The sequence below is a fragment of the Rhinatrema bivittatum genome, chromosome 5 (genome assembly GCF_901001135.1).
Source record: "Rhinatrema bivittatum chromosome 5, aRhiBiv1.1, whole genome shotgun sequence".
Taxonomy (NCBI): Eukaryota; Metazoa; Chordata; class Amphibia; order Gymnophiona; family Rhinatrematidae; genus Rhinatrema; species Rhinatrema bivittatum.
In genome coordinates, this window is record NC_042619.1 from 261,812,251 (window position 1) to 261,828,645 (window position 16,395).

The following is a 16,395-nucleotide window of genomic DNA, read 5'->3' on the forward strand; positions in this document are numbered from 1 at the left end:
GAAGAAGTATTCCGCTTAGTGGTAAGGTCCTGGGTGGGGGGGGGGGGGTTCCCCAGTGGGACCTGATGGCAACAAGAAGAAATGCCAAGGCCGTGACTTTCTTCAGTCGCAGGAAGGAATTAGACTCCAGGGGCATAGATGTGTTTGCACAGCAGTGGCCAGAAGATAAGTTGCAGTACGTGTTCCCACGCTCGCCAATGTTAGGCAAGTGATCAGAAGAATATCATGACACCCAGGCTTAGTGATTTTAGTAGCCCCAGACTGGTATACAGACCTCGTAAGAAGGAAGGTGGTGGTCCCAGCACAACTCAGGCAGTGAGCAGTGGTCATGGGGAACCCACGCAAGTTCTCACTTATGACCTGGCTATTTAAGAGAAGATTAATGCAAGTAATTGTGATGCTGCTAAGGCCAGAAAGAGAACCACATCACTAATATATGGGCAAATCCAAAACCCTGGTATACGGCTGACCTAAAACGCTTGAAAAACGATCTCAGACAAAAGGAAAGAGCCTGGCGTAAAGACCCATCGCCCCATAAGACATCCTCATTCAAATCAGCTTTGCATTACTGCAGAACCTCCACCCTCAATGCCAAACGCGACTTCTACGCCAAGAAAATTCACGATTACATATACAACCCTAAAGCCCTCTTCTCCTATGTCACTGAACTTACAAAGTCAGCCCCGCCAGTCATCCCTGACAAAGAGGCAGGCAGCAAATGCGAAGAACTGGTACTATACTTTCATAACAAAATAGCAAACATCCTTCTCAGATTTACCCCAAACTCTCAACCCCTTTCCCTAGGCCCATGCCTATCTACTGCTTCCCTCAACTCCCTTGACCTCACATCCTCCATCAAAATAGCCTCAATCCTCAAAAAGATCAGGCCAGCCACTCGCCCCTCTGACACTGTCCCCACCAAAGCTCTCCTTACTATACCTGACACCATAGCCAAACCTTTGGCTGACAACTGCTCCCTATCCTCTGGCATAGTCCCTGACTCCCTCAAGCATGCTGCAGTCAAACCCTTGCTAAAAAAAAACCCCTTCCTTAGACCCGAAAGACTCAGCCAACTTTCGTCCCATTTCCAATCTCCCCTTCATATCAAAGATTATGGAAAAAGTAGTCAACACCCAACTAACTGGCTATCTGGAAGAGAACAAGATCTTGCACCCCTCTCAATTCGGCTTCCGTAAGCACCTCAACACAGAAACTCTCCTATCCCTCACCGACTTCCTTCTCAGAGGCATGGACCAAGGATGTTGCTACATACTAGCCCTCTTGGACATCTCCGCTGCCTTTGACACTATAAGCCATAAGCTCCTCCTCACCCGCCTTGCCTACATTGGCCTCTCTGGCACTACTCTCCTTTGGTTCACCTCATATCTCACCAATAGAAAATTCTCAGTTAAAATAGGCAACTCTGAATCCGCCTACTACGCTCTCTCCCAAGGAGTCCCCTGGGCTCCTCCCTCTCCTCCATCCTTTTCAGCTTATACTTTACCCCCTCTGCCAACTCCTGTCTGACCTCGGCCTAAAATTCTTTCTATACGCTGACTATGTGCAAATCATCATACCCATCCAGGATATTTTGATAAAAACTGGATCTCTGGAAAAATTGTCTTGAATCCATCAATGCTCTCCTCTCTGGCCTTCACTTAGCTTTAAACACATCCAAAACAGAACTGCTCCTCATTTCACAACACTCGCCCCCGAAACCTGCCATCGCAAATGATCCCGCCTATGACATTTTCATTAGGCAGCCCTGTGCACGAAACCTCGGGGTTCAGATTGATATGTTTTTTATAGATTCAGTTGTTGGTCAATCTAATCCTTAAGGAAGGTTTCTTCAAACTCAACGTCATGAAAAAACTAAAACCCTTACTTCATGCCTGTGATTTTCGCACCGTCATTCAAGCCACCCTTTCAGCAAAAATGGACTATTGCAATGCCCTCTTCCTAGGCCTCCCCTACTCATCAATAAAACCCCTCCAAATGCTGCAGAATGCAGAGCGAGAACTATTTCTAACGCCCGTAAATATGACCATATCACGCCCTTCCTCAAAAACTTGCACTGGCTCCCGATCCCCTCTCGCATTTTATATAAAACCCTAACACTGATCCACAAAGCCATACACACAACTCAAACTGGCTCGTCGAGCCATTCTGCCCCATATAATCCAACAAATCCACCAGAGCCTCCAATAATGGTACCCTCCATGTGCCCTCACTATAAAAGGCACACCTTACCACTTCAAGGGACTGAGCCCTCTCTATCGCCGGTCCCACACTCTGGAATTCTCTACCCCCCAACCCCCGGCTCGAGCCTGCACCTCTAAATTTTGAGCCAACTTAAAAACCTGGCTTTTCAAACAAGTCTCTCAGCAATAATATTCCCCCCCCCCCCCCCCCCCCCCCCCCCCCCCCCTGGCTACCACTCCCTGAACCCTCTGTACAAAGTTCTGTTTCACATATGTTATCCTTTTATGTTAACTGTTACTGGCACTCAGTTGTTCTCGAATAGCCTCACTCTTATCTCTTAGTTCCTATATGTTCCCGCTCCATTACCCTGTCTTTCCACTCTTTTGTTTGTTGTAAACAGATATGATGTCCCCACTAATATCGGTATAGAAAAATTAATAAATAAAATAAATACATTTGGAAGGTGTTTGAAGGTTGGTGGGAATGAGAAAGCTTAGCTCTGAGAAAGGTGGAAGTACTGGAGATCCTGCAGTTCCTACAGGAGGGCTTATACAAGGACTTGGTAGTAAATACACTAAGAGTCCAAGTTGCAGCAATATCGTACTTTTAACTGAAACCTCAGAGGCAAGTCTGTGGCAGCCCACCCAGACGTGGTACGTTTCCTAAGGGGAGAAAAGTAGGTTCTTGCAATCTGAACCTATTCCTGAGGATCCTAGCCAGGCCACCATTTGAACCACTCGGAGAAAGTTCCCTGAAGGACCTGACACTCAAAACAGTGACACTTGTAGCAGTGGGCTCAGCAAGAAAGATATCAGAGTTGCAGGCTCTGGCATGCAGAGACCATACTTGTCTTTTTTCCAAGGAAAAGGTGACAGGCCAGTCCTGGCTTTCATACTGAAGGTTATGCCGTAATTTCATATTAACCAGGCCGTTACATTGCCAGGGTTTAGGAAGGCAGTATGTGTAGGGAAACTGAGACCTGAGATTCTTGATGTTCACAGTGCCCTTCTAAGATAGGTGGAAGTGACCAATGAATTCAGAAGGGCAGACAGATTGTTTTTGCTGTTCTCGGGTCAGAAGAAGGGAGAGGCAGCAGCCAAGGCAAAGAAATAATTGTGACTTTGAAAATTTACTTTAAAGGCACACTGGTTTGCAGTAAACATACTGTCTGGAACAATCTGTGTAAATGTCATTTGTAATCCATACAAATCTACTGACTTTTTAGGGGGTTGAATACTTTTGCAAGCCACTGTATATATGGCAGTCAGACGCGCCCGCAGGACAGTAAGCAGGAAAGGGGAGCTCTGTGAAGTGCGAATGGGAGGGGTGGCTCTCCTTTTCTTTTCTGATGCCAGCAGACAACCTTTTGGTTGGGTAACTTTTTCACCTAGGTGCCGGAGGCAAATAGGCGCTCCTTCTAGACAGGGGGAAGGAATTCAGGACAAGGAGCCAGAAGGAAGTGTACCCTGGGGAAGGAAGCCAAAGAGAGGCTATAAGAGAAAATAGGTTCTTGCCTTTAAGCTATATTGTAAGATTTGTATTGGAAATTAAAAAAAAAAAAAAAAAAAGAATGAAAGGAAGAATATCCACATACAGTGAAGAAGCAAGGTTTGGTAAGACTACTGATGGTCTACCTGCTGGGCAAGCCTATATACAGCTGACTTCACAAGAAGAAGTCATGCACTCTGCCCCATCTGCTGGTAGGAAGGAGAATCTCATAGATCTACTGGTCTGTCAGTTCTTAAGCAGGCCGATACAGAAAAATGTGGGAGAGCGGGCGAGCGCACAGGCCAGTGTCCTGGGCGCGCGATCCAGTAAATAGAAATGCTAATTAGGGCCCATGGTAAAAGGAGGCGCTAGGGACACTAGCGCGTCCCTAGCGCCTCCTTTTTGACAGGAGCGGCGGCTGTCAGCGGGTTTGACAGCCGACGCTCAATTTTGCCGGCGTCTGTTCTCGAGCCCGCTGACAGCCACGGGTTCGGAAACCAGACGCTGGCAAAATTGAGCGTCCGGTTTTCAACCCGCGAGCCGTGGGCTGATTTTAAATGTATTTACTTTTTTAAATTATTTTTTACTTTTGGGACCTTCGACAATATCGCCATGATATTAAGTCAGAGGGTGTACAGATAATCAGTTTTTACTGCTTATGGATTGGGGTGATGCTGGTGTGCTAGGCATGGAGGGAAGAGAGGAGAAAGCTGGGCAGGGGGGAGAGAGTGAATGTAGTGGGTGAAGGAAAATATTGAGGGGAGATGTTGTGCCAGTGGCAGTATCGCCAAAGAAGCTAGAAATATGCTGGAGCTGCCACATGTAGTCAAGTCTGGGGATTTACCTAGGGCACCTAATAGCCTTGCACTGGCCCTGATATAGCACCTTTTCTCAGGTTGCTACATTGGCTCCTTATCTGTTTCCATATAGTTTCTCTTGCTCAGCTACAAACACATTCACTTTCAGTTCCTCATATCTTCTCTTCGGTCTTCCTACACCTTTCCCTGTGGATGCTGTTCATCAAGCAAGTCTCTTATCTGTGCTCTTCACCACCATTACTGTGATTTGCACCTTCCTGCGCCAAATGCCTGGAATAAACTTCGTGAGTCGGTGTGTCATGCTCCCTCTGGCCATATTCAAATCTAATCTAAAAAAACAAAACACATTTTTTGATTACTACTTTTAGGTCTTAACCACTTCTTTATAATAAATACATTTCACTGTAGAATCTTATTATTGTGTGTCTTGACCTGATTATAAGCTCTATGGCACAGAGATTGTCTCTTAGGCGGATCTGTATAGCATGGCATATATCTAGTAGTGCTTTATAAATGATTAGTAGTAAGAGTGTGTTTATTTGGGACATAAAAGCATTCCAGAGTATTTTATCTGTTTGATGGACACTTTAAACTTCAGGTGTCAAGATGTGCTAAGGGTTGCTGCAACATCATATTTGTGTCTTACTCTAGCTAATGGTGCACTACCAGGCAGCTTCTGTATCTGATGAATGGGACACACCACCTACAGAGCAAGGTCGTCCAAGGACTGTGAAACGAGGGGTGGAGAGCATCTCTGTGACCATTCCTCCTGGTAATTCTGTACCCTGTTTATACATCACAGCTGCTGGGGAGGGTGTTAGCCAAACTAAAGCACAGGGTTTTATGTAATGTGTGGCTGTGTATTTATTTCCTTATGCCTGATACCACATGGCCTGTGATGATAAAATTTGTGTGTCTGTGTGTATCATCCTCTGCGCTCCTGTTGCAGTTGTTCCCTGTACGTACCCAGATCAGTCCAGACCGTGGTTTGAGCCTCCTGTTCAGCAGGTGGAGACAGACCAAATCTGTGAGGGTATCCTATATTAGGACAGAGCCTACCCTACCTACACCCCTTCAGTATTCGTCTGTCTCCAGCAGGTGCAGGCAGCTGAACCTTCGGTTCCCCTTCGGTTCCCCTTCTTCTTCCCTTAGTTTTCCTGAGGGGATTTACTTTACTTTTGGTCTGGATCAAGCAAGTATTAAATTCTGGGTTCAAAAAAGGTTTGGATAAGTTCTTGGAGGAGAAGTCCATTAACTGCTATTAATCAAGTTGACTTAGGGAATAGCCACTGCTATTAATTGCATCAGTAGCATGGGATCTTCTTAGTGTTTGGGTAATTGCCAGGTTCTTGTGGCCTGGTTTGGCCTCTGTTGGAAATAGGATGCTGGTCTTGATGGACCCTTGGTCTGACCCAGCTTGACAATTTCTTATGTTCTTATGATTTGATGGAGGCCTACTTACACATCCTGATTCGCTGCAATCACCAGCGGTATCTTTGGTTCGAGATACTGGGCCAACATTTTCAGTTTCGAGCCCTCCCCTTCGGTCTTGCCACGGCACAGCACACTTTCACCATGGTAATGATGGTGGTAGTGGCGGCCACCCTGCGTCGAGGCGGAGTCCTAGTCCATCATTATCTGGACGATTGGCTCATCTGGGCCAAATCAAAGTCTCTTTGCCAGCTGGCGGTCAGCAAGGTCCTGTCATATCTGACCTCTCTGGGGTGGGTCATCAACTTTCTCAAAAGCAAGCTTCAACCCTCCCAGACATTGGAATTCCTGGGGGCGCGATTCGACACTCGAGTAGGCAGGGTGTTTCTTCCGGAGGACCAGTCGCTCAAACTCAGGGGCCAAATGCGCAATTTTCTCTCTTGCCCTGCCAATGGCCAGAGAATATCTCCAGGTTCTGGGGTCCATGGCCTCCACTATAGATCTGGTTCCCTGGGCTTTTGCGCATATGCATCCGTTACAGAAAGCCTTGCTATCCCGCTGGAAACCGGTATCAGAACAGTTTCAGATGCCCCTGCTGCTCTCCGAGTCTACTGTCGCAGAACTGCAGTGGTGGCTATCACCTGTCCATCTTCAGAAGGGGATGGCCCTTCTGACACCGCAGTGGATCGTGGTAACAACGGATGCCAGCCTCTCCAGCTGGGGAGCTGTATGCCAGACCCAGTCTGCTCAGGAGTATTGATCTCCAACCCAATCTCGCTGGCACATCAATCGACTGGAAGCTCGAGTGGTCCGACTGGCTCTCAAGGCCTTCCTTCCCCTACTCCTCCACAAGGTGGTGTGGGTCCTGTCAGACAATTCCACCACTGTAGCCTACATCAATCGACAAGGGGGCACCAGGAGTCGCCTAGTCGCTCTGGAAGCCAGCAGGATCTTCGCATGGGCGGAACGTCACCTAGAGCGCTTAGCGGCATCCCATATTGTGGGGAAGGAGAACGTTCAAGCGGATTTCTTCAGTCGCCAGAGGTTAATCCCAGGTGAATGGGAATTGTCAGATGCAGCGATGAACCTGATCATCCGCAGGTAGGGTCCTCCTCACTTGGATCTGATGGCCACCATGACCAATGCAAAAGCTCCTCGGTTCTTCAGCCGCAGATGGGAACATTGCACGGAAGGGGTGGATGCCCTGGTTCTTCCCTGGCCCCCGCGACATTCCCTCCCTGGCCGTTTAGTGGGCAAAGTACTCCAAAGAATCGAGCTTCATCGCGGGCCTGTCATTCTAGTGGCTCCAGAATGGCCTCACAGACCGTGGTTTGCGGACCTCGTGAATCTAGCCACAGACGGTCATCTTTCCCATCTTCTTCAGCAGGATCCCGTATTTTTCGATCAGGCGGATTTCTTCTGTCTAGCGGCCTGGCTTTTGAATGGCGGAGATTGAGAAAGAAGGGATATAAGGAAGAAGTTATATCCACTCTGTTGCGGGTCCGCATATGGAAGATTTTTGAAAATGCGTGTGTCTCCTCGGGTATCTCAGCTCGTAAGGCTCCGGTTTCCCAGGTCCTTTCTTTCCTCCAGAATGGTCTCGCCAAGGGGTTGTCGTTCAGTTCCTTGCGAGTGCAAGTCTCCGCTCTTGGTTCTCCGGGTTCTCTGCGAAGCTTCTTTTGAATCTTTAAGGAGGGCTACGCTTAAGGATTTGACTCTCAAAACCATCTTTTTGGTGTCCATTTGTTCAGCCAGAAGAATCTCAGAGCTCCAAGCATTGTCGTGCAGAGAGCCTTTTCTACGGTTCTCTGATTCAGGGGTATCCCTTAAGACTGTACCCTCTTTCTTGCCAAAGGTCGTGTCTTCTTTTCATGTCAATCAGTCCATGGAACTTCCGGCTTTTTCTTCGTCAGAAGTAGCAAATACAGTTGGGGGTGATCTGCGGCGCCTCGATGTGAAACAGGTCTTGCTGCGTTACCTTCAGGTTACAAATGTTCTGGGTTTCTGACCACTTGTTTGTTTTGTGGAGTGGGCCAAATAAAGGTAATAAGGCTTCCAAGGCCACTATTGCGCATTGGCTAAAGGAGGCCATTGCATCGGCTTACATCTGTAAGGGTCGGCCCGTACCGGAAGGCTTAAAAGCTCATTCCTTACGGTCTGAGGCTACTTCTTGGGTGGAGAGTCAATTGGTCTCTTGGCAGGAAATATGTAGGGCAGCTACTTGGAAATCCCTGCATACTTTTGCTCGTCATTACCGTCTGGATATACAGGCTCCAGTTTTTGGCTCTTTCGGGTGGCAGGTTCTTTGAGCAGAACTGTCTCGGTCCCACCCTGTTTAGGGAAGCTTTGGTATATCCCACGGTCTGGACTGATCCGGATACGTACAGGGAAAGGAAAATTGGTTCTTAACTTCTAATTTTCGTTCCTGTAGTACCTCTGATCAGTCGAGACACCCGCCCATACTAGATCTGCTACGTCCGCTCGAATGTTCTGTCTTTTTTTTTTCTACAGGTTTTTTCAATTATCTGATTCGTTGTCTACTATTACTAAAGGCACCGGAAGCATCTACCAGATGAAAATAAAATTGTATGCAAGAGTGTTTTTATTCATACAGAATCCTTTCAATTGTTCACTTGTTCAGTTTGTTAGTTTTTTCTTATTGCTTGCTTGATCTTTGGGAAGTTATATCTGCTTTGAAGGTACTTTATACTGGTGTAGGGTAGGCTCTGTCCTGATATAGGATACCCTCATAGTTTTGCTCTGTCTCCACCTGCTGGACAGGAGGCTCAACCCACGGTCTGGACTGATCCGTGGTACTACAGGAACGAAAATTAGCAGGTAAGAACCAATTTTCCTTTGTCACCTCCAATAGCTCCTCTATGACATTACTTGTCCAGTATGCTGCTGTATCACTGATGAAGAATTGAACCGCATGGGAGTGACAGTGTTTCTGATTATTCTGTGTGTTAGAGAAATGAAACCAGGAAATGTACCAGGGATTCTGAGGAATGGAAATTCCCTAAAACATATGAAGGTTTATATTCAGATACAGTCCGGATAGCAAAGTTAGCCAGTTGAATATACCTCCAAAGTTAGCCAGGTAAGTTTAATAGTGCAGCCATACTTTTGAACGTAGGCGGCTAACTTTAGGACAGCTCTTTGACTCGATCAGACTTAGCCGGCTAAGTCCACCAGATAACTGAATATTGGAGTTAGTCAGTTAACGTAACTGGCTAGCTCAACTCCTTCCAGTTATGCCTTTGGACTGCCCCTAACTTATCTGGCTAAATCCTAGCCTCCTAACTTATTAGCTGGCTAGAATGTAGCCTGTTAAAGGCTGAATATAGCCGGGTATACCATTGTAGATGGATAACTATTATGTTATCTGTCTAAATTGCTTTTGAATATGGACCTCATGGTTTCTACCTCTCTGATTTAAATACTGGAGTTAATAAAAGTACTGAAACGTCTTGTGTGTCTGCTCTATGCTGATGAACATTCAGTCTCTTGTGTTAAACATGACAGATCATTGTGCATTGAAGGATACATACTCCTTCAGGACTTCTCTGTCATACATTAAAAAAAAAAAAAAAAAGAATTCCTCTGCACTCAGGCAGGCCAATCCAAACCAGTGGGTTATGCACTCTCTAACAGCAGAGAGAGACATAGGCAATTCACAAATACTAATAAATGTAAATGTACTAACACAAATGGCCTAGGCGATGAACAGAATAACAGTGTATATTAAGTTGCTTTTTGGGTATCTCTGCTGTTGTGTTCAAGATTTAAAAACAAAAAAAAATAATTACAGCTTTTTTTATCTGTTAGACTCTATCTCTTATTTAGATTTAGTGTCAATAACAATCTCTGTTTAGATAAGAATATTGGGGCATAAAGAGCTGGGTAAACAAATTAAAACAAAGGACTTCTAGAAGGGGTCTGGTTGTACCTAGCTTGACCAAGGGTTAACTGTTTAACTTCCACCTACCCCTAGGTTTGTTTTTCTAATATAGTCTGGCTAAATTCATAATTGGCAACAAGATAAATTAGTAAATTAGTATTTCCATAAGTGTTAGCCATCAAATAAATTACCAAAATGAGGACAATCCAATGTAACTATTGTGGAGCCTTTATTCTGAGGGAAATCATCTGGAAACGTAGGGCTTGCCCCATTTGTTCAGAACTCTCTTCCTTTGAAAAGGAGCTGGCTGAAGTTAAAGCTGAATTAGCTTCATTGAAGAAAGTTTCACCCACTTTACAATATTCAGGAATTAATTTCCCATTACCAAAAAAAAAAAACCAAAAGTCAAGGAAAAAGATTTACAGTGGGCTCAGGTAGGATAAGACCTGTGACCCACAGGCACCCGTTCTTGACAGCTGTTCAGCTCACAAGTCTACCCCCCCCCCCACTCACACAGGGCCCGAAGGAACTCAATAAACAGGAATACAGTGGGCTCTGGTAGAATTAGACCTGTGATGCAGAGACATACACTGCATCAAGTGTAACAAGCACAAAAAGCCTTCTCTGTATTTCTCAAGTTCTTGAGAAAAAGATTAAAGTGTTAACTGAAAAGGAAGAAGAAACCTAATGCATACAGAAATTCCAGATCAATAACCAAAGGAAAAAGCTCATTGTGCTGAATGAATCTGTCATCAGAGGCACTAATCCTTTCCTTTGCACAAATGGAAAGGGAGAAGTGGATAACAAAACTCAACTAAAGAGGTCACAAAAGGAGTCCAGGAACAGCAGTAACCTGAACAAGGAAAGCTGGAAAGCTATGAGCACAAATGCTTGTAGTTTTGGGCAATAAAATCCCAGATCTGCAAGCCGTAATGGTGGAGGGGGACGTGGACGTTGTTGCTGTCACAGAGACATGGTTCATGCAATCTCATGATTGGGATACGGCAATACCGGGCTATAACTTGTTAAAGGACAGAGAGGATAGGAAAGGGGGAGGAGTGGCTCTTTATATCAGAAACAATATTCAAGCATCTGAGCTGCAAGGAAGATGGGGCATCCATTTTTATTGGAGTGGTCTACAGGCCTCCAAACCAAAAGGAAGAGCTTGACAGAGATCTGGTTGAAGACATCCAAAAGAAGGGAGAAGTGGTGATCGTTGGAGACTTTAATTTGCCGGATGTAGACTGGAGAATCCCATCTGCAGAATCTAACAGAGAAATAGTGGGTGCCCTGCAAGGAGCTTTGCTCAAACAAATGGTAATGGAACCCACGAGAGAGGGACCTATACTAGATTTAATGCTCACTAATGGAGATAATGTCTCTGTCCAGGTGGGCGCCCACCTCAGCACCAGTGATCATCAAACGGTATGGTTTAATATCACAAAAAGGATATGGAGAAGAAGCACACGGACCCAAGTTTTGCAGTTCAAAAACACAGACTTTGATGAAATGGGGAAATACCTGGAGGAAAAACTAGTAGGCTTGGAGAACGAGAGAGAAGTGGAGCAACAGTGGACCAAACTTAAAGGAACACTTACCATGGCAACTAATCTATATGTTAGGTTTCATTCTTTTGCTTTTCTATCTGGTTCTCAAAGGAGGTGGCTGACAAAATAAAGGTTAAAAGAACAGCGTTCAAGAAATATAAAGGATCTCAAAGGGAGGAACACAAAGAAGAATATCTGGTGGAACTGAAGGAGACAAAGTAATCAAGACGGCAAAAAGTCAAGCGGAAGAAAGGATTGCCAAAGAGGTAAAGAGAGGTGACAAAACATTTTTCAGATACATCAGTGAAAGGAGAAAAGTTCAAAGTGGTATAGTGAAATTGAAAGGTGAAAAGGATCAATGTGTGGAGAGAGACAAAGAAATGGCAGAAATATTAAACGAATACTTCAGTTCTGTGTTCACTAAAGAGGACCCCGAAGAAGAAACGTCGCTAGTTAACAAGAAATTGGAGGGAAATGGAGTAGATGAAACTCCATTTACAGTAGAGAATGTATGGAAAGATCTGGGGAAACTGAAAGTTGACAAAGCCATGGGGCCTGATGAGGTTCATCCCAGGATACTGAGGGAGCTCAGAGATGTGCTGGCGGGTCCGCTGTGTGACCTGTTCAATAGATCCCTAGAAATGGGAGTGGTGCCGAGTGATTGGAGAAGAGCAGTTGTGGTCCCGCTTCACAAGAGTGGGAACAGAGAAGAGGGTGGTAACTACAGACCGGTTAGCCTCACCCCTGTGTTGGGAAAAGTAATGGAGTTGCTGTTGAAAGAAAGAATAGTGAACTATCTACAGTCATGAGAATTGCTGGACCAGAGGCAGCATGGATTCACCAGGGGAAGATCCTGTCAGACAAATCTGACTTTTTCGACTGGGTAACCAAGGAATTGAATCGAGGAAGAGCGCTCGATGTCATCTACTTGGACTTCAGCAAAGCTTTCGACACGGTCCCACATAGGAGACTAGTGAATAAAATGAGGAACTTAGAAGTGAGTGCCAAGGTGGTGGCCTGGATTACAAACTGGTTGACAGACAGAAGACAATGTGTAGTGGTGAATGGAACTTGCTCTGAAGAGAGAGCTGTGTTGAGCGGAGTGCCGCAGGGATCGGTGTTGGGACCGGTCCTGTTCAATATCTTTGTGAGCGACATTGCGGGTGACACTAAGATCTGCAACAGAGTGGACACGCCGGAAAGAGTGGAGAGAATGAGACTGGATTTAAGGAAACTGGAAGAGTGGTCGAAGATATGGCAGCTGAAATTCAACGCCAAGAAGTGCAGAGTCATGCATATGGGGTGTGGAAATCTGAAAGAACTGTATTCGATGGGGGGAGAAGGGCTGATGTGCATGAGCAGGAGAGAGACCTGGGGGTGATAGTGTCTAATGATCTGAAGTCGGCGAAACAGTGTGACAAGGCGATAGTTAAAGCCAGAACAATGCTGGGCTGCATGGAGAGAGGAATATCGGGTAAGAAAAGGCATGTGATTATCTCCTAATACAGCTCCTTGGTGAGGCCTCACCTGGAGTACTGTGTGTTCTGGAGACCGTATCTCCGTAGGGACAGAGACCGGATGGAGGCGGTACAGAGAAGGGTGACCAAAAAGGTGGAGGGTCTTCATCAAATGACTTATGAGGGGAGATTGAAGAATCTAAATACACCCTGGAGGAAAGGAGGAGCAGAGGTGAGATGATACAGACTTTCAGATACTTGAAAGGTTTTAATGATCCAAAGACAACGACAAACCTTTTCTGTTGCAAACAAATCAGCAGAACCAGGGGTCACAATTTAAAACTCCAGGGAGGAAGACTCAGAACCAATATCAGAAAGTATTTCTTCACAGAGAAGGGTGGTGGATGCCTGGAACGCCCTTCCTGAGGAAGTGGTGAAGACCAAAACTGTGAAGGATTTCAAAGAGGCGTGGGATAAACACTGTGGATCCATAAAGTCTAGAGGATGTGAATGAAGTGAAGAAGCATGGGGGCAGCTTACGGAAATGATGGCTACTACCTGGAGATTAATATCCTAATTCAATAAACATACACACGGTTAATGCGACTCCAACATTGCTCTATGCTTCAACGGCAAGAGGAAATGTGGGAAAAAAAAAGGATTTGCATCCACAAAAAAGCAGGGGAGTAGCTTGCTTGATACAGCGGTTACTACCCCAAACCAAATAAGCCTGATACTTCACTTTCAGTAATATCCAGCATAGTTCTCTGCTTCAATGGCAGGGGGAATGTTGAAAAGATGATTTATATTCGGACAACAACCAACAAGGACTGAGTTGCACAGGCTGGATAAACATGTGTGGGAGTAGCTTGCTATGACGGCGGTTACTACCACTAACCAATTAGCTAGATACTTCACTTAGATGCTGCTCCAGCACTGCTAACTACATTGATGGCGGGGGTGGAAGGGAAATAGATCGATGGCGGGGGTGGAAGGGAAATAGAACCAAAAAGTCACTTACAAGGGACAAGAGTAACAGATAATATGGAGGGGAGAGGGGGGAGTGAAAGCTTGCTGGGCAGACTGGATGGACCGTTTGATCTTCTTCTGCTGTCATTTCTATGTTTCTATACATAGTAATAAGCAAACACCAAAGCATACAGACTTAAAATGACTATTGAACATAAAATTTGGCTCAAATAATTAAAAGTAAATACTTTTATTTTATCTTAAATTTTAACACATCCCAGCCTAAAATAACAAATAAAAATAGAGCAGCCACGTTGGACGTTCTCTCCTGGGCGAGGGTGCACGTTGCTTTCCTGGTGGAATCCGCAGTCATAGGAGCACACAGGGAGACTCCACTTTCCATTGCAGGTGAGCATCCAGTTACGGTGGTGGTTACAAGCAGACCATCTCAGGAAGGGGGTTTCCTTGGAGACACCAGACTGGTTAGTGCTCATGACAGAAATGTGCCTTCTGGGTTGGGTAGCGCAAAGGCACTGGAGTGCTGAGTAGTGGAGTGGAGTGGAGTGGACCATCAGTCAGAAGTGCATGCAATTTGTCTGGCATCCTTGCGGTTCACCGAGCAGCTGGAAACTCAAGCCATAATTGTGGCCTATATCCATTATCAAGGCAGAACCAGAAACCAATAGGTGTCGGTGGAGGTAGATATGCTCATGGTGTGAGCAAAGCAATATCTCCAGGACATATTCACCTCTCACATTTCCATGAAGGACAATGTACGGGCTGACTTCCTCAGCAGGCAGGATTTGTACCCAGGAAAGTGGGAGTTGGCAGACGAAGCCTTTCAACTGATAGTGGTGAGCTGGGGTCTCCCGTATCTGGATTTGCTGGCAACCTTGGCAACATGAAGGTACTATGGTTCTTCAGTTGTAGAAGGTATCAGAGAGCACTAGAAATCAATGCTGTCGTTCAGATCTGGCCGCGAAATGGGGTATTGTATGCCTTCCCGCCATGGCTGATCATAGGCAGGGTCATTCACAAAATTATAAGTCGGACCAAAACTGTACTTCTGGTGGCTCTGGATATTCCCGGAGGCCATGGCATGCTGATTTTCAGAGACTACTGGTGGACAGTCCTCTCAGACTACCACTCAGTAGGTGGGTCCTACTTTTCGGCCACTGAGTGGTCTCTCTTTAAAGCTGCTAATCTTGAACGGGGTTTTTTGTTTTTTGTTGTTGTTGTTGATCTATTGCATCAGGTGCCCATACTGCAGGATGATCCTGGTCGGTTTTGTCTTTGAGAGGGCTCTGTTTTTGAAGCATGGTTATTCTTCTGCAGTGATTTCCACTTTGCTCCAAGCCAGGAAATATTCTACATCTCTAGCCTGTGTTAGAGTTTGGAGAGTTTTTGAGAGCTGGTGTGAGGAGCGAGGTTCTCATCCTCTCAAAGTTGAAATTCCACTGTTTGGAATTTTTATAGTAAGGGTTGGCCCTTGACACTCTGAAGGTTCAGGTAGCAGCTCTTGCTTGTTATAAGGGGCGTGGCAGTGGTGGAACATTGTCTTACCATTCATGTGTGCAGGTTTTTGAAGGGAGTTAAGTATCTATGTCCTCCCTTGTGGCTACCTGTGCCTCTTTGGGACCTGAATCTGGTCTTGAGTTTTTTGGTGGGTCCTACTTTTCGGCCACTGAGTGGTCTCTCTTTAAAGCTGCTCATCTTGAATGGGGTTTTTTTTTTTGTTGCAATCTGTTCAGCATGCCGAAGCTGCAAGCTCTTGCTGTGAGCTATTTCTACGAATGACTCCAGTGTTGATACAACTAAGGACAGTACTTTCCTTTTTGCTGAAAGTGGTTTTGGAGTTTCATTTGAATCAGACTATTTTCTTGCCCACACTGGATAGTGATAGAGATAAACATGATTATCGTATGTTTGCATGCCTTGGATGTCAAGCGGCAACTGATACATTACTTGGCGATTACTAAATCTTTCAGAAAATCTGATCAACTGTTTGTGCTCCATGGTGGAAGTACACAAGGTGAACTGGTGACACTGGCAATTATAGCCCCTTAGGCAGCTGTGATGACTTCCTTTACCTATGTGGTTGCCAATGTCCCATTGCCTAGACAGATTAGGGGACATCCCACTAGGGCTCAGGTGATTATAGTGGGTGGAGCTTCAGTTATTGACTCCTGTTGAGATTTGGCAAGTAGCAACATGGTCCTCCTGACACACTTTCTCTAAACATGATCACTTGGATGTTTGGGCCCAGGAAGACGCAGCCTTCGTATGTGTGGTGTTGACAGGACCACAGGCAGCCTCCTGCCCCTTTTGGGCGTAGCTTTGGTACATCCACTGGTGTGGACTGGCCTACCTGAGTGCAGAGGAAAGAGAAACTGCTACTTACCTGATTTCCTTTCCTCTAAAGAAGGCAGACCAGTCCACAACCTGCCCTGGGTTGCCTACTTGCTTTTAGTTTGTCTCTTATAAGCAGACGACGAAGAGTGTTGTTTCAGTTAATTTGTTTGAAGGGATTGGTAAGTGACATAACCAGCCCTTAAGATTAGTGTATGTTAATTGTTTTGGCT

The 16,395-nt window shown here is 45.6% G+C and overlaps 1 protein-coding gene across 6 annotated transcripts in view; it reads left to right on the forward strand.

Moving 5' to 3' along the window:
* Nucleotides 1–16,395, forward strand: part of DDHD2 (DDHD domain containing 2) — a 141,594-nt gene that overhangs the window by 29,321 nt on the left and 95,878 nt on the right. For all 6 annotated transcript variants that reach the window (XR_003857057.1, XM_029603926.1, XM_029603929.1 and 3 more), the window contains exon 5: nt 5,160–5,280. Coding sequence is in view for 5 of the 6 variants with exons in the window: in XM_029603926.1 (XP_029459786.1) it covers nt 5,160–5,280 (121 nt within the window). In the remaining variant the exon portion in view is untranslated. The remainder of the gene's footprint in view (nt 1–5,159; nt 5,281–16,395) is intronic.